General features: G+C 42.6%; 1 protein-coding gene across 12 annotated transcripts in view; it reads right to left on the reverse strand.

Annotated features, from left to right (window-relative positions):
* Positions 1 to 19,107, reverse strand: part of mtd (mustard) — a 933,126-nt gene that overhangs the window by 113,931 nt on the left and 800,088 nt on the right. For all 12 annotated transcript variants that reach the window (XM_068366640.1, XM_068366639.1, XM_068366633.1 and 9 more), the window contains one exon: positions 10,922 to 11,130. In XM_068366640.1, coding sequence (XP_068222741.1) covers positions 10,922 to 11,130 — 209 coding nt within the window. The remainder of the gene's footprint in view (positions 1 to 10,921; positions 11,131 to 19,107) is intronic.

A 19,107-nucleotide genomic window follows, 5' to 3' on the forward strand; every position in this document is an offset into this window, starting at 1 on the left:
TTTCTTGCTGACTGTCAAGTGACGTAGTATGGTACGTCCAGGGTGGGAAGGTGTTAAAAGACATACCATTCTTAGATAGATTCCAACTTCTCCAAAAATTAAGACACCCACTACAGAGCTCCATTTAACTTTTACAAAACCAACGCTATAATAAGACATCTTTATCCCTTGCTCTGTAACCGCAATCTAATAAAATAGTATCCACAGACAAGCCTACACATTTAGATGGACATCCCAAATTTTAGCAATTTGTATTTTTCCTAACTACTGCACCAGAGTCCTTTAAGCAGGAGTAAACTAAAGCCTTCCTGACTCTGCTGGGTTAAAAAACTCGTCCTGTGCGGGTGACTAGTGGAAATCAGCCTGTTGCCCAAAATGGCCCAATTCACTATTCTGAAAAGTCCCAGCCCTAGGGTTTCCAGGGAGAAGAGGTGGGAAGTAAACCTTAAAGGGCTTGGGTTTGTAGTTAGGAAAAATACAAATTACTAAAACTTGAAATTTGCTCAGATATAAATAGAAACCTCTTACTTTGTCCTTTATATAGGAAACTCATAGTCAAGAGGGGGGGAAACCCTACCAACACTGACGGTAAGAAAACTCCAGGCAAAGTCTACTCTCCTGGCATCTGTTCTTGGATCTATAGGTGGGAAGCAAGAACTAGGTACCCCTCTAGGGTGTGGAGGAATTTGGAAAAGGCAGGTATCATCCTTCTAGGCTTCAACAAAGCAACAGGTTTGTTGTCTCAAGGATTAGACAGACCCATCTGAATCAAACTCTCAATTCTCTGTAAGACTCATCAGGTAATCATCACCTTGCCTGAGATTGGTGTGGTACACAAAGTCTCCTTAAAAGAAGAGAAAAAGGGGGAAGAAAAAGATCATGTATGGTACTTACCATTCACACACTTTCACTCCAAGTCCAGGTACAGATGCGATCTAAACGAGAACTAGACCACTTGTTGGCCGGCTACAACCGGCCCCTTGGAGAAGGTGTTTAAAAGACCTGTATCCTCCCGCAGGTAGTATGCTGTTAAGACAAGACTGTCTCTTCCACATTTATGCCTTCTTTCTGAAGGCCATATTCCGTGAGCCTTAATAGTAGTAGGAACTGTGCCACCCTTACTCTTGTACGCTCTCTTGACCATTTCCTACAGCCAAAAAGAGATGGTATTCCAACTGATCTTCTATTATGAACACCTGTGGCTATAAGCAGATTCTGAATGGCCATTTCAGGTACCTTTTGATGGTCATAATAAGGCAAAGCACATGATCTTATGGAGCATCAGAAATGGAACCAAGAGATGAGACTGAGATTAAAACCGTTCTTCCCAAACTACAGTAGACCCCCGGGGTACGGCATCCTCAGCTTACGTTTTTTTCACGTTACGGTGTGGATTACGATGTTTTTTCGTCCCCTCGTTATAACATTTTTCACCCACCTTACAGCATCGAATTCCCAAACTCAAACTTGGCGGTTTTTAGGCGTACGACTGTGCGAGTCACTAGCTTACCACCACGCTCATACGTCACTAAGAAGCTGGTCTGCTATTGGTCGGTGTCACGGCGTCACTAAGATGCTGATACGCTATTGGCCGAAATCCCTCCCACAATGCCTGAGAGAGATGCTGCCTCTCTCTCTCTCTCTCTTTGTTATACACGCGCTCAGTTCAGAATCTCATGTGCATTTCGTAAAGACTTTATCTCGTGCGAGTGCTTGCGATATCGTATTTTTTGTGCATTTTAGAGCTTAATTATAACTTTAATTCGTTAGCCATGGGTCCCAAGATTTCTAGTGATATTAAAGGGAGAAGTAAGAAGATGATTACTATGGAAACGAAGCTGGAGATCATAAAGAAATATGAAGAAGGCATGCGCATCGTTACCCTCGCTAGTATGTATGGCCGTAACCAGTCTACGATTGGTACAATTATCAAGAATAAGGAAGCCATTAAAGCAAGTAAGTCTTCTTGAGGCATGACTGTCCTTGCCAGTGGAAGGACCTCAATCAACGACGAGATGGAGAGACTCCTTCTTCTATGGATTAAAGAGAAGGAAATCGCTGGTGATACACTCGCGCAATCGGTAATTTCGCACAAGGCGAGCGCCATCTTTGCCGATCTTATGGAAGCCCAGAGAGACGGCGGAGACGATGGAACGTCGCAGCAAGCCCCCCAAGAGTTCAAGGCTTCTCATGGGTGGTTTGATCGCTTTAGGAAGAGGACTGGTATTCACTCAAGTCATCAGAATGGAGGCGGCGGCCAGTTCTGACAAGAAAGCAGCAGAAGAACTCCTCAAGAAGTTTGAGAAAGTAATTTCCAGAGAAGGATATATTCCTCAGCAAGTGTTTAACTGTAATGAAATTGGCCTTTTCTGGAAGAAAATGCCCCGCCGTACACATATCACAGCTGAAGAAAGAAAACTTCCTGGCCATAAACCGATGGACAGACTTACCCTCGCATTTTGTGCAAATGCCAGTGGGGACTTAAAAATTAAGCCCCTACTGGCATACCACTCAGAGATTCCTCGTGCCTTCAAGGCACAAAATATCACGAAGGAGAGGCTCTTGGTATTTTGGAAGTCTAATGACAAGGCCTGGGTCACGAGGACCATATTTATTGAGTGGATAAACGTCTGCTTCGGTCCTGCTGTCAAGAACTTTTGAGAAGAGAACAATCTTCCTCTCAAATGTCTCCTGGTACTGGAAAATGCCTCTGCTCACCCTCCTGGCCTCGAGGACATCATTCATCCTGACTTCTCCTTCATCAAGGTTCTCTATCTGCCACCAAACACCACCCCTCTCCTCCAGCCTATGGACCAGCAAGTGATTGCCAACTTTAGGAAGCTTTACACGAAGCATCTGTTCAAAAGATACTTCGAAGTGACCGAAAGCACTCGACTCACCCTCAGTGAATTTTGGATGGGGCATTTTGACATCGTTCAATGCCTGAAGATGATCGACAAAGCTTGGAATGAGGTTTCACCTTGAACTCCTCATGGAAGAAACTGTGGCCAGCTGTTGTGGCATAACGAGACTTCGAAGGTTGCAATCCCTCAACCGAAGACGAGGCCGTTGATGATCCTGCCCCTGAGGGTGATGTTGAGGAAATAATTTCAATCGGGAGGTCCATGGTACTTGATGTCGATGAGGCTGACGTCCATAACCTTATCGAGGAGCACAGGGAGGAGGTTACGACTGAAGACTTGAAGGAGTTGGAGGCAATGCAGTTGACCATCATTCAAGAAGAGCACAGCTCTAGTGGTAGCGAGGACGGGGGGAGACTGAAGAAACGACATCGGCAGAAATAAGGGAAGCTATCGGTTGGTATGAAAACCTTACAAGTTTCATTGAAAAGAAACACCCAGAAAAACTTCACACAAGTTGTCTTATGGAGAGTGTTAAGACAAGTGTATGAGTCATTTTAGAAATATGTTGAGGAATCGTCAGAAACAGGCTTCTTTGGATAGATATATCTCCAAAAGAGAAGTGTCAGAAAGCAAAGATGATAAAAGTGATTCTATCAAAAAAGCTAAAAAAAGAAAAAAAAAAAAAATTTTAAGTTCTAAAAAAAAAAAAATTGAAAAGACAAAATTAATAAAAAAAAAGCATTTTTAATTTTAAGTCTTTACTCTAAGAATAAATTTATTATTAAATGTACATAACATAATTAGCATTGATACGTTTTTATATCTACCGTCTCCTCCCCCCTCTGCCTCCACCCACTACCAGCTCAAGTCACGTTACTCCAATGGTAAATAAAATTTAATTTTTCCTTTACAGTACTGTACAGTATATAATTTTTATTTATCCTGTAATGTTATTTAATTATATACTGTACAGTACATGTATATTATATATAAGTATACTGTAGTACTGTACAGTGCTTACTATACTATTTTGTTACATACTAATTTTCAATGTTTTTACCTGGGGTTTTGCACGCATTAGCTATTCTATTGCCCGCCATACAACATTTTCGCCATACAACATTTTCACCATACGATACCAACTCCGGAACGGATTAATGTCGTATGGCGGGGGCCTACTGTATAGGGTTGAGTGTCTTGGCTACAAATTCCGGTAAAAACTCCTTCCAGCCGATTGAGTGTGAGACCTGATAGGAGATACTATGGATCTCAATGACTCTCCTGGCTGAAAGCAAACTATCCTAAGGGTTAGGTCCTTGTCTGCAGCTTCTTGCAGCTTCCTTTGAGGAATAACTGGACTTTCCCGACATTTCATTCTGGAAGGAATACCTGTCTGAGCAGACAAGAATGCTCGAAACCCATCACGAGCATGGAGGTCTCCCTGGAGGCACCCAGGTCGAGACCCATGAGCAAGGATACTTGGCCTAGTGCCACCCATAGCCCTTTATTGCTGGCACTGAAAATCTTTTGTCCAAATAGAAAAAGACCAGGCAGTCCGCTAACACACATACAGAGGCAGAGACTGGAGATATGTCCTTCCTCCAGTATCACGCACCGAAGACTGCCCACTTGGCCTGGTAGACTACCGAGGAGATTTCCTGAGGTAGCCTGAAATCTTTCTCACACCTCTTTTCAAAAACCCCTTCTATCCAAAAAGGAACTTGATAGTCTTCACCTGTGATGAGACAGGGATAACAGCCCGTTGTGGTGCCTTCGTACATGAGGCTGGCAAAGAGGGCCTGGCCCCTCAGGAAATCTGGAGGTTCCTTGAGGAGGATAATTAGGTCTAGGTACCATTCCATGTGGGGCCACTTTGGTGCCACTAAGGTTTGTCGGAGGTTTGGTGGGACTAGGACTCTATTGAGCACTCTTTTGATCAGACAAAAATGAGGAAAGGCATACACATCCATCCTGTCGAAGGAGTGTTGGAATGCGTCCTCGAACGCAATTGGGTCCAGGACTAGCGAGCGATAAATTCCGAGTTTCTGGCTCAGACTGAATGTGAGCAGGTTTATGGTCAAGGAATCTCATGAAGTCAAAAGTCTCTCGCCACTTGAGAATAAAGGAACCACTCTGACCCAACCACTTGGCCTCTCCAGCAGAGTTTGTCCACCATAACACTTCAGTTCCCAAGAATGAGCCTTACTACCAGTCCTACCACACTGTCTACTATTCACAGGCGAGCCTTCGCTGCCAGGTTGCACAGTGGACAGTACGCCATCTCCCTCACACCCCCCGTTTGTTGACATATGCCATGATTGCAGCGTCACTCATCAATGCAAACAAGTGCTTGTGATGTCTTCTATGGCTTGAAGTGTTGGCATTATCTCACCGTCATTGAAGTGCTGCCTTCATTTATCCGACACACTGACTCCATGAACAGCGTTCGTTCTCAGACGTGTGCCTGATCCCCTCCTTGGACACATCCCTAAACAAGAACATCTCCTGTGGTAGGCATTCCAGATGGTGTCTTTCCAGGGGTTTACCACTGACTACTATTATTCAAGGGATGCCCAGCCTTCCTGGTTGATGAAAATCCTTGTGTGGAGAGTTCCTCAAGTCCTAACCGTTGAGACTTCAAACACCATAGCCAGACCATCTGCTGATTGATTGATTTAAAGTTTTCAGGCATCCTGACATCTAAGATCATTGACGCCGAACCATCTGCCGAAACCTTCTGTTTCCTTGGGGAATTAATCTCTCCAGTGACGAGAAGTGCCCCAGAAGTCTTTACCATTGCTTGGCTTGAAGGGCTTGTTGCTTAAGGAGGGGCTTCATCACTGTCTTAGTCGTGATAATCTGTTGTCCGAGGGAAACACCTTCGCTGCCACAGAATCCAGCCTCATCCCTTGTGTGAGTAGCTGTGACTTCTCCTAATTCAGGATTATCACTAGTTCACAGCAGAACCACAAGAATGGTATCTGCAAATATGTGTCCTTTAGATCCAGTAACAACATGAAGTCCCTTTACTGATTGTTGTTAAGATGGTGTAAGCTGTCTCCATCTTGAAGGGGCTTGGCAGAATGAACGAGTTCAAGGAGATAAAGCCGAGAACTGGTCTCTAACCTCCCGTCACTTTCTCCACTATGATGAGACAACAGTAAAAGCTTGAAGACCCGTCCGAAACTGGTTGAAGGGCTCCTCTCAAATTATTTACAGCACCTTCCTAGTCCATTTTGACCACTGGATTCCAAGGTATAAGACTGAGCTAGTAGCCTAGATCTTAATATCCCTTTACTTGCTGAAACAAGAAGTTGTGAGAAGCATCTTTTATCATATAATAATGGTGAGGCACATCATATACTGTAATCCTGTTGAACAGTGTACCTATCCTAGATAAATCTCTTGGAAGTTTCAATGCAAGCTGGTCGGTTGCATAATGTTTTGAATAGCAGTGAGCATCAACCTCAGGTAGGCTGGGCCACTAGCTTTTATCAAGTTTTGCCAAATGGTGAGAATGTAGTGCTGGTTATGGACGAACCTCTAGAGATTGCTAATGAATATTTAGGACAGACAGCAAGTGTTTCCCCAGTATATGAGACCAAAATCAAAAGATGGATAAGGATGAAATAGAGCTTTAGGAAAACAAAATGAGATAATGAGACGTAAAATGCTTCAACTCCATGTGCGCCCTTTTTTAGCTCAGGTGCTATGGTTCACATTCAAAATAAACAAATGGGATGGCATGTAGTTAGATGTTTTAAGAGAATTCACCAGACCATGATGATTAATAAGATGATTACAGAAGAGCTCTACTGATGAGGTACCTCCTTTTAGTAGTTAAGGATACTTCTTTCTGAGTGGTATCAAAATAAGGTACTTAAAAATAGGTTCTGAATCTTCTTATTCTTCTAAGTTGTAGGAAGCTTCCACCTCTGAGATGACATACCCATCAGTTTTCTCAGAATTTTTTAAATGGAATCAATAATTCATTATCCCAAGTGCCAAGAAAAACTGCTAAATATGCTTCTCGTCTAGTGTTGAAGCCTTCCCTCCCACAAAAATGTTCTGAGATCTAAAAAAAACTAATTGCCTACCCTTGTTATTCAGATCAAATTACTTGTCATTAACATAAATAAAAGGCGAGCTGATTTACTAATGAAATGCTGTTGTTGGGAAACCTGATAAATTTGGAACAGGCTTCCGAGGATGATAATAGCAAGTTCCTTTTAGTTTTTTCCATCAGAGAGGATGATTCAACATTTTCTTCTTTTGTTAGAGATCCCACAAAAATGTTCTGAGATTTAAAAAAACCAATTGCCTACCCTTGTTATTCAGATCAAATTACTTGCCATTAACATAAATAAAAGGCGAGCTGATTTACTAATGAAATGCTGTTGTTGGGAAACCTGATAAATTTGGAACAGGCTTCCGAGGATGATAATAGCAAGTTCCTTTTAGTTTTTTCCATCAGAGAGGATGATTCAACATTTTCTTCTTTTGTTAGAAAAGTTCAAGTGGATAAAGTCAATGTTAGTTCAGAAGTAAATGAGACTGCTAGGGACTATGGCTTCTTTAAAGAAATTAGTTCCAAAGTGCTGCCTAAAGATAAGTTTTTCAATACTGTATCCTCTCAATTGGAATTGGAAGTTATTCAATCTAGACAATTTATATTCTTGTGATGAACTAACTTCACCTGCTGAGCTGGTGGGACAATCTTCAAAGTTATCACAAAGATTTTCCTTGGAAGCAAGGATTCCAAAACTTTCTGTTCAATGACACTTCAAAGGAAGGATGGGGTGCAATTCTAGATTATCTCTGTCAAGAAAGTGGACGACAAAAGAATCAATTGCTTGAACTTCTAGCTGTGTTCAAGACTCTTCTGGCTTTATAGTCGCTGGTAATAGGATAATGGAATAGTGCGTCGCAGTGTTTTCAGGCAACACGACAGCATTACCTTTTATTCAGAAATGGAGAATAGATCCAATTCCCTGTACTGGATAACAGAAATGCTACCAAACTTAAATTGTGAGAGGAATTGTCCTTCTGCCTCAGTTCAACCTGGGGAAATCAAACATCTTAGATGAGTTAAGAAGAAAAACAGATTCTACCAAACATATGGTTTCTGCATCCTTCATTGTCTAGAGATATGGAATCAGTGGGAACAACCAGACATGCTCAGGTTTTCAACATATCTAAACAAAAAGATAGCAGCTTTGTTCAATAGTTCCAGATCCTTTAGCATAATACTGTAGGGGGATGACCTGTTACAGGATTGGTCGAATTTGGATCTGTACACATTTCCACTGTTCACCATAATTCAACATGTGATACGTTTAGGGAATCTCTGAACAGCAGGATGATTCTGATGGTTCCCTTTTGGCCTAAAAGAGTGATTTACAGATCTTTGGCCTCTGTTGTCGGAATGTCCAAAGTTTCGAGGAAGGTGTATCCAATCCCATACACCATACATGTAACAGTATGGAGACTATCCACCTTATTCTATAAGACTTGAGTTCCTGAGGTCCTCCATCTTATATTCCATTAAAATCTAATAATAATCTGTATCAAAGGCATTGGAAATTTACTTTAATTGGAATAAATCAAAGAATATGTTAGAGAGTAGAACTATTTTCGATATGGTAATTTTTTTTTTTTTCTAAAGAAACTCTCCATTTCAGTTAAGGGTTATAGGTCCATTCTCAATTACTCAAACATCTTTGATTAGATTTATCAATTTCAGGTATTATTGCAGATGTATTTAGTTTGTTTAACATTGATAACCCTTCAGTAGTCAGAACGATTATTTGAAATCTAGATGAAGCTTCAAAATATATAAAAGCTTTTGAAAGATCTTTCAGCAAGAGATCTCATGGCCGAGACTTTTCTGTTGATGTTACAAAGTCAGTTAAATGCATTAGATAACTACAAGCCTTTTCATATACTGTAACTTAAGGTTTAAGAGAAAATAAGATTAGTCTATCTATTTTGCCTCAATTCTTTCATACTCCCTATTCAGAAAATAAGTTAAAAGTTAAGTCAGACCATAGATTTCCTTATCCTGTGAGAGCTGTAAGTATAATTCGGACAAGAGTGCAGACATTATGAGTAATGCTCCTCATTCATTTTGTGGGGTTAGGATTTTAAATCGTCGTCTGTCCAAAAATACTATATTCTTGTTAAAAGCTTGGAATCAGGCTCTTGCATCCAATCATGCTATCTAGTCTAAGATCCAACAATCATCTTTTTATTTGTCACTCAAAACTTTTTCAATCTTTATTCCAATAGCTACAGTTTCAGATCTTCCCCAACTTCATTTGTAGAGAAGAACTCTGCTCTAGCCACACTAAAGAGAACAAAGTTTGTGTTTGGCACTTCTACTCTTATCATACATGATTTTATGTCAAGTTGATTGAGCAGTTCATTATAAGTGCTTATCCCCATCCCCCTATTCCTCAAAAGCAATATGAATTAAATACATGACAAGATTTTGGTCATCCAAGTAATTGATGTGTTGATCAATTTGTCATTCGATTTTGTTTAACCCTTATCTCAGCGATCTAATTACACAATTTATTAAATCTCTCTCAAAACATGAGACAGTCTCCCATGTATCTCTAAATTTATCCCCTATCATGCCTACTACGTTACAGCAATGTGATTCACCAACCTTGACAGATCTTCAAAATTTCCTCATGAACTCAAGAGTGATCTTAAAGAGTGATCTTAGATTTTTGAGAGGGTTGATAATATAATTTGCTTAGGAACACTGCAACTATACTTTTAAATAATAGTGTCATGATCACGCTAATCAGAAAGCGTCTTTTTTACCATAATTGCCGCTAAAATTAAAAATATTCAACTCTTGACAAGATTATTAAATCAAACCTAAAATTCTCAAGATTTTTTTAAGACAAGATTAAAACAGCTTTACAACAGGGTTCCTCTTATCTATTCTACAATTAGGTGCAACAGCATCAATTTCAAAGCAAATCTTCCAACTGGAGGAGGCAGGCGAGAATGTAGGGTTACACCTCATTTAAATGTCCTACTATATAACAGAAAAATACAGCAACCATTTTGATTCATTCTCGGTTGGCTCACAATACAAATACCTACATAAAAGACTCGGGTAAGACAATGGTCTGTGTACAAATATAAAGCATTAATCTCATTAAAAAGAAATTAATTATACTGTATATCCGGCAAATTTCATATGAAAATTTTACATATACCAAAACAGTTCTCACTGTATTACTGGAGTGAAGAGATGTACTTTATTTCTTCATACATGAGCAATATGGTGCTTATTCAACATGTGAGATGACAATACAGTACTAGTTTTCCTATAATCAAAGAAAACTATCATCGTCCTATCACTAATTTATTATATACACCTGTACTGCACTAGTGAAATACTACAATACCTATTTTCAAACTATTGCCATAGTAAAGCACTGCAAAAAATCTGTCTACACAAAATATAATTACTCTACTATAAAACCCATCTATCTGACTCCATAATATGTTTCTACATACAAACTGAAGCTACACTATCAATCTGTTCTACTTAAAATACTAAAATATTCTAGTACCTTTGTTGCATGAAATATCTGAATAATATATACTGAGGTAACTCCCACTTCATGTACAGAAAGCCTTAAAGCAAATTTTAATACCCTCTAAGATAAAACATGGTTACAATATACTGGGTTAAGCAGGGTCAATACCTCATGCCTTTAGATTTATTAAAAAAAAAGTGCAAATCACAAAGTTAGTGTGAAAATAAGTCATTAATTGGTGAATAAGATGCAAAATAAGTCTGCCTATTCTTTATCTTTAAAAACTTCAATGCTGCATAGTATATAATACATTATGCACATTTTACTTGTGTATTATATTTAATCTACTTGATAGAAATTAGGTATTTCGGATAAAGGTGAGCAAATAACAGATAAAAAATATGCAGACCTTCTATTATTTGATTAAGCAAAGCCCTAATAAAATCCTGGGCAAAAACTAGCCACAATCACAATTTTTGTAATATGAAGTCTTACCTGGACAGCATGTTGGATACATTTGACATATTAAAAACATTGGAGAACATTCCTGCTTTGTTAGCATCTGTTCCATCAGGCATTGAAGTCATCATGCCACCAGATGGTGGAGCAGATGATGGTGGAAGTGGTTGATTTTGGGGCATATTTTCCTTGTCTGTGTTGAAACTCTCCATCCATGACAGAGGATATGACAGGCGTTTTAGGACCTATGGAATACAAACGTAAAATTTACTGTTGTGCACATTTATAATACTGTACTGTATATTCTATTACATAACAGTTGAAAAAAAATTCTCTAAAATCTATAAATTGATTGAGTACTCTGCTATATTTTAAATATTGTTCGCCTCTTTGCTCTTCAGCTGCAGACTCTAATCTTAAATCATTAGACAAAAGCTTGTTCAATTAAATATCTCCTCTCTGACCTTATACTGTATTAGTCTTTGGCACCATTCTGACAATTGTTCAATTAAACCAATTTTACATGCTGCATAAAATTTTTCATAATTATGATCATGCTTTTCATCCACATCTAACCAAACCACATAACAGGCTACTAAATTCACGTTTAATTCTAACGGCCTTACCTTTTCTTACACAAGGCTTAATATCACTAATTACATTATTCTACAGTTTTCTTCCTATTATGACCAAACTGTGAAATGATCTTCCTATTATTATAGTTGCCTCAGTTGAATTACATTAGTGTACACAACATGCAATGTTTTACTGTCAAGCAGGTTGACAATATCATTTCAATGTTTGTTGCTTTTCTGGTTTAAAAAACATTTCATCCATTAAGTAATAATTTGTTTTGTTATCCTTTGGTACAGTTTATTCCTTACTTTTATTTTCCATAATGTGCTGATATTAGCATATTTCATATTTAATAACTTGGGCATTCTGGCACTAGTGAATTCTGTAATCTGACAAATTCTTTAGTCCCACGCAATTATCATAATTGGATTATATCTTTAAAGTCTGACTTGCCAGGGATCAAAATTGCTATTAAAAATAAATTTGTAAGTAATTTGTATTTTTCCTGGTATACAAACCTGGAGCTATTTATAGGGGGTATACTTTCGGCGCAGCTGAAAGACGAGCCATGATAATTTTGGTGAGGGATAACTACCCCATCCGCTAGTTAGCGTGGGGGGGGGTGGGGTAGACTGGCTACCCCTCTCACTCACACTTCTCGGCTGAGTAACCACTTTGCTTTATGGCAGGACTTCTCGGGGGACAGGGTGGCGGGCCAAATTGTATAAATAGCTACAGATTTGTATACTAGATAAAATACAAATTACTTACAAATTTGTTATTTGTTCCGGCATAGATACAAACCCTCCGCTATTTATAGGGTGACTTACTCTTAGGAGGGAGGAAGTCCTCACCAACTGGCCTTGGTCATGACCCGGGGGTCCTCTCTATTTCGATCTGTGATCGATACTAGAAGGGACCCTACCCCCGCTAAAATCAAGTGCCAATATGAGGTAATGCACTGATAGTGGCCTGCAGAAGCTTGTGTGTGAGTGGATCTAACAGTGTGGTTGTCTTTAACATAGGAACTCGAGTACAAAACCTAATGTTCTTAAAAGACTTGCCCAATACCCTCCCTTCAAAAGGTATTCGGGACGTAAAGTATTCTTCCATACTTAGGAGGCACAAGGGAAATGGGTCTTACCTGCAGCGAGGTGAGGTCAGCTTTGCTGACGCTTGCGGAGCTGTTTTCCCCAGAGAGGAGAAGGTGAAAGGAAGAAAGGAGCCAGGCATTCTTACTCATTCACCCCAGACTAATCCAGGTAGCCTCAGCCCTCAACCCTCTGCTACTTGTCCATCAAGGAGCCCGAGGTGTTTAGACCATTTGTTGTGCGACCACCACAGGACTAATGGAAAAGGTCTACATGTTCATGTGGGTTACGTCTTTGCAGGTAGTGGGGCCGTGCAGGTCGATTGATGCTTCCACCTGCCCACTTCAAGTATCTACACCACAGAGTAGTTTCTTGAACGCCAGGGACGGAGCAACGCCACTGACGTTACGAGCTCTGGGTCTTAGGACGGAGGAGAGTCTAGATTGAGAGTAACCTCAATTGCCTTCCGATCCCAGAGGGGAAGGAAATCCTTGAGGTCCTCCTCTTGATCTTCCCCATGCTGGTCAACAGTGCCGACACACGGGGGCGAGCTGGTATCGTTCTTTTAAGGTAACCCCACAGATTCCTCACTGGGTAAAACCCCAGTCGATGGGTTTTCGGTTACCGAATGAAGACACTTTATTCGAAATGGGCTGCACCTAGGGTACAGCACACTCAAATTTTGAGTCTTGGCAATCCACTCAGGGACGCCGCTGAGGATTACTTCTCCACGTCTTCTAGGGTAAGAGACATCAGAAGATTTATCATACAATACACTAACTCTCTTGGTCAAAAGCCCAAGTGAGCAGAAAGGCCATCTTCTGTGTAAGGAAGCAATCTGCTGCCGGGCTTAAGGTTCGTAGAGAGGGTCCTTCAGAGACCGAAGGACCCGAACCGTGTTCCCAGAAGGAGGTTGAGATCCGACGGGGGACAAGTTATCTCACACTTGTATAAGTAAAGGCATCGATGGAAAAGAATCCCCTTCCACGACATCAGTCACAAAGGACCGAACACTTTGCCTGGAAGACCAACGCTGAAAAGTGTCTGAGGTGCCTAGACATCTTATCCGTAACGTGTTGCAAAAGGCCTCTCTGAGAGGGGTAGTGTAGGATCATCCCAGAGGTGAAGTCGAAGCAAAGCTACGGCTTAGGAAAGTGTTAGCATGTGGCTGCTTAGAAGATCCCTCGAAACTCCATCAGGAGCTGTAGAAGGTCCGGGAACCATTCTGCGGGTTGCTATAGCGAAGCTATTGGAACCCTGTCAGGGGCTGCAGAAGGTCTGGGAACCATTCTGCAGGATACCATAGCAAAGCTATTGGAGTCATTGATAAGATCTTGCTTATCCTAACTTGGCTGAGGACTTTTTCACCAGACTGAATGGGGGGGGGGGGGGGGAAACAAGGCACACCTCTAGGCCGCCCCACCGATCTTGGAATACAGTACATCTTGTTTGAGGGCCTGGTGTTCCGGGACTGGAGAACGGTCGAGTGGGAGCCTAAAGATCAGGGCCGCCGTGAGCATAACCACAGTCGGGGACCTCACAAAGTTAAGACTCTGTTGGATACAAGATGATTCCAAGACACTAGGAGCCCACTATCTGGGTGGTTTTGCAAGCACATCATTCCTGTACCAGGAATGACGCGAGCAGATGGGGGAAACTAGTTGTCCTCTGTCCATCTGAGGCTTCGTACTGCTAGATGGTTCTCTAAGAGAGGTAAATGCTGGTACCTCTCTGAATCGGGCCAATGGACGAGGCTGGAATGGTGCGCATATGCAGCCCCCCCTCGATGCATTATAGAGGGCATCAGATCCAGAGGGAAGACAAGAAGACAGGCCTCTTTGCAGAAGCTCTCGTCTGCCACCCATCATCCGCCGATTGTCCAGCGGTGAGGGGGGGGAGTGCACAGCAATAAACACATCGAGATGATGTCAAGACGTGTAACTAACTGCACGTTCTTGCAACAAGGGGGAACAGCCTGTTCTCCCTCCAACTGCCACTAAACCAGTGTGGTTGGCCGAATAAGACCGATACCAAACGGTAAATCAGTTAATCAGTACAGCTTATGTTATAATAGCGAATCTCCATAGAGATCGCTTTCCAGACAAGAGATTGTACAGTAATCACCGAACGCATCCAACCAAACCCAAGAGGGAATTGAGACGTATCTTCAATCTACTGTTGGGTGGGTAAAGAGCATAAGTCTACTGTACTACGGAGTAGTAACACCGAACTGTGAGCATGACAAGCATACATGCGTAGTTCGACTTAAAAGTCGTGTCCGGAACTCAGTTGGTGAGCGTTGAAAACGTTCGTAACGGAGGTTTCTCCTTCTTTGGACAAAAAAGTTCGTACTTCTCTGTCTCCGATTGGTAAACTAGCATTTATATTAAATGTTCCCTACTAGGGAACAGATATGCTTATGAGAAGTTTCCAGGCAAAGCCATTGTAGGAGACTAAGACTTCCGATCAGGGGAAAGGAAAAAATGCCTATAAGGAGGCAGAACGTAAATGCCGTATGTCTGGTTACAGGAAAGTAGGCAAGTAATGTACTGAATAACCTGGTTTCAGTAAGGGATATAAACATACAACTTAATAGAAAGGAGTTCTAATTGCAAGATGTATATAGCCCTTATTGGCAGAAAGATCGCTTACACGCATATATGTACTTGTCCATTTGCGCTAGCGCATGCGTATTCTCTGCCTCCAGGAAACGTTTGCAACGAATCCGGTTGCGGGAATAATATATGTGCGACGAATAGCAACATTATTGCCGAAAGAATTTTGATCGTTGACTAACTAATATTTCTTGAATGAGAGCAAACATGTTCTCAAACAAAATATACAGTCATAGAGGCGATCATTTCCCCTTTGGTTTACCCCTCCTCTTTATGCGAAGTGCTAGCCAGTGTTCATTACACAGAAACGGATGTCTGGTTACCTGTCGGCGGGGTTTGAAAAGTTCTTAAACGTAATGAAAAGTTGCCCACGCTGTTGCTATCGTTCTTTTAACGTCAGCTAACAATGTTCCTTCGGAACTAATTGTTCGAAACAATAACCCTGTAAGGATAGAATAAAAAGTCTTGGAAACCTATCGTGTAAAAAGGCAAGTTGTTATACTCAGGGTACAATGACGGGGGAGGCTGCCTCCATCAAACGGTAGAACCGTGTTTAAGACAATAACCTCGCGGTTTTGTCTTAGCTAGAGCACATGCTCCGGGACGGCCTATGGCCTTCATGAAGTTTTAACAACACCCATTGAAGTTCTGTAAAAACTTCTCAGGAACAAGTCTCCCGAAAAGGGTGAAGTCTCGTATGTGGGGGTTTGCTTCAAGAAGGCCAGACAGAATTGCCATCGACCGCTTACCGGAAGGGGTTGCCATTGAACACTTTCTTGCTAGTGAGAAAACTACCGTCTAAATCAGGCAAGACCTGCCAGGGGAAAAGAACTGGAATGTAAAGAATTTTTCATTCCTCGCTCATTTCCGTCTGCTAACCAAACCACTCGAAGTGGGAAGGTGGAGGAAAGATGTCGGTGGTTCATTCGACAACGAAAGGATCGGTGGTAGCAAAACCAGACTAGCTGATATAGTAATTAGCTGGGAGTGTACAGTGACGTATCAAGTCACACCTTTGGAAGACCCATCCCGTAGGGGGTGGGGGGGAGGTCGACCATAGAGTTTTCAGAAAAAACACTGGATCGCGGAAACCGAGAGATTCGGATGAGAACCTAGAAGTTAAGAATCTATTTGTGAACTCCTTTCTCACGACCTTAACCCTATTTGGAACTTTCCAACCCTTAACCCCGAGGCATTTTTTTTTTAAAGGACATTTTGCAATATACAGTATATTTTTTAAATTGCTCTAACCGCCTTAATTTTTGTCATAGAGAGGTCAGGTTGGTCTCATTCTTTTGGGAAATGCCTAAGTTTCTCATGAAGTTATCAAAAATATGCAAAAACAAAAAAGGTAAATAACAGTTTTTTGCTAGGACGTACCAGTACGTCCATGGGGGTAAAGGGATGAGTTTTGTGAAACGTACCAGTATGTCCATTGGGGGTAAAAGGGTTAAGGGATGTTGTGCCGAGAACCCGCAGGAACTCTGTCACTGATTCCTGATGGAATTTTCAGGAATCGTGTTACATGACCAGGACCCAAAGGAACTGTGTCATAGTTACCTGTAGAGATTCGGAAACCCCTAGGCAGCAGGCATCCCTCTGTCATAAGAGTAAAACTCTTGATGACGATGGGCAGGTGCAAACAATTCACGGGACGAAAGTTTGAAAACTCTTTGTCATGAGAGTAAAATTCTTGTGCACTCGTGAACACTTTGCGCAACGAGAGTTAAAAAAACTCTGCCATAAGAGTTGTTCGCGCACTTCAACTGATTGCGTGCGCCAATATGGTGGTGCGTGCCAAATCGGTCGTGCGCGCCACTTTCATCATGCGCGCCAAATTGGTTGTGTGCACCCCATCGGCCGTGCGCGCCACATCGGCCGTGCCCGCCAACTTGGTCGTGCCCGCTAATCTGGTTGTGTGCGCAAAAGGTTGGTCATGCGCGCCACATCGGCCGTGCGCGCCACATCGGCCGTGCGCGCCACATCGGCCGTGCGCGCCACATCGGCCGTGCGCGCCACATCGGCCGTGCGCGCCACATCGGCTGTGTGCGACAGATCGGCCGGGCACGCCAGATCGGCAGTGCGCGCCAATTTGGTAGTGCACGCTAATCCGGCCGTGCACGCCAAATTGGTCGTGCGCATCAATTCGGTCGTGCACGCCCGATTGTCCGTGCGCACAAAAGGTTGGTCGTGCGTGCCAATTTGCGCGCGAGAGCTCTCAGTGTGGCGAGAGTATTCACTACTACGTTCACCCGAAGGTTCACGATAGCCTGTGTTGCGTGAGCGCAAATGGTCAACACAACGAGTCCGCAAACTCTGTCTTATAAGTATGGCTATGATCATGAGAACCAAAAAGTTCAGCGTGAACTGCGTTGAGAGACCCCGAAGGGTCAGCGCAAACGAGAAACGGAAGTTTCTCTGTCACAAGACCCCGAAGGGTCAGCGTGATTAAGGGCACGAGAGACCATAGGCCTAACGTAGCCTGTGTTGCGAGACCCCGAAGGGTCAGCGTAACGAGAAACCGAAATTTCCGTCACTAAACACCTTAGTGTCGGAGTGACTAAAGTTACGAGAGCCCAAGGGTTCTGTGGAACTAATGTTACGAGACCCCGAAGGGTTGTAACGGGAAACCGAAGTTTCCCTGTCACAAAACACCCAAGTGTCAGTGACAAAAGTTACGAGAGCCCAAGCGTTCTGCATAACTAATGTTACGAGACCCCGAAGGATCAGCGTAACGAGGAACAGAGATTCCTCTGTCACGAGACCCCAAAAGGCCAGCGTGATTGATGGCACAAGTTCCCGAAGGCTCAAAATTACCATCGTTACAAGAGCCCGAAGGTTCAGCGTAAGTGAAACCCGAAGGTTTCGAGAGGAGTCACGAAGGACTCCTACTGTCATGAGAACCCGCAGGATCAACATGATACGAGCCTGAAGGCTGACGATCACGCCAGCCCAAAGGGTGATCGTAACGAGACCCCGAAGGATCAAGGAGAACCAGCAGGTTCAAGGAGAACCAGCAGGTTCAAAGATAACACCTCCGCATAAGAGGTTTGTTCTCCCGAAGGAGAATGTCACTTCAAGATAAGGCTCTCACTCCAACCCTGAAGGAGAACCACAAGCATAACGGGGGATCGCCAATACCCAGAGGCGGTCTTCTTTCGAGAATGAGAGACTCGTTCCCCAAAGGGTAACCTGCTTCGGAGAAAGCTCTGCCACCGCCCCTGGTGGATCGGCAAACTCCTACAAGTTATTTCTCGCGAACGAGTGAAGTTCTCCCGAAGGAGATCGCCTAAAACAAGCTATCTCCCACCTCTATGGGAACAAAGCGTAGGCGTAAAATATCTCTCGCGAACGAGGGAGAAGTCCTCCCGAAGGAGGACATCGCCAAAGACAAGCTTCCTCCCAGCTCTATGGGAAAAAAGCGTAGGCTTAATAATCTCTCTCGCGCGAACGAGAGCGAAGTCCTCCCGAAGAAGGACATCACCTAAGACAAGCTTTCTCCCAGCTCTATGGGAAAAAAATGTAGGCGTAAGAAACACTCTCGCGAACAAGAGAGAAGTCCTCCCAATGGAGGACATCGCGAAAGGCAAGTTTTCTCCCAGCTCTATGGGAAAAAAGTGTAGGCGTAAAACTCTCTCTCTCGAGAACTCCTCCCGCAAGAGGACAGCCCAAGTAAAGCTTTCTCCCAGCTCTATGGGAAAAAAGCATGTGTAAAAAAAAAATCTCTCGCGAGAGAGAGAGAGAGAGAGAGAGAGAGAGAGAGAGAGAGAGAGAGAGAGAGAGAGAGAGAGAGAGAGTACCCCTCGAAGGAGGAACATAAGTTGAATGTTGACAGCGAATGCTACCTCGTAACGTGGGCAGCTCACGAGCTACAGTACCACATGGAGCGTAGGATAACGAACAAGGCGGCCGTAGCAATCTGCCTGTGTTCTATGTTACT

This window comes from Palaemon carinicauda, chromosome 44 (genome assembly GCF_036898095.1).
Source record: "Palaemon carinicauda isolate YSFRI2023 chromosome 44, ASM3689809v2, whole genome shotgun sequence".
Classification (NCBI taxonomy): domain Eukaryota; kingdom Metazoa; phylum Arthropoda; class Malacostraca; order Decapoda; family Palaemonidae; genus Palaemon; species Palaemon carinicauda.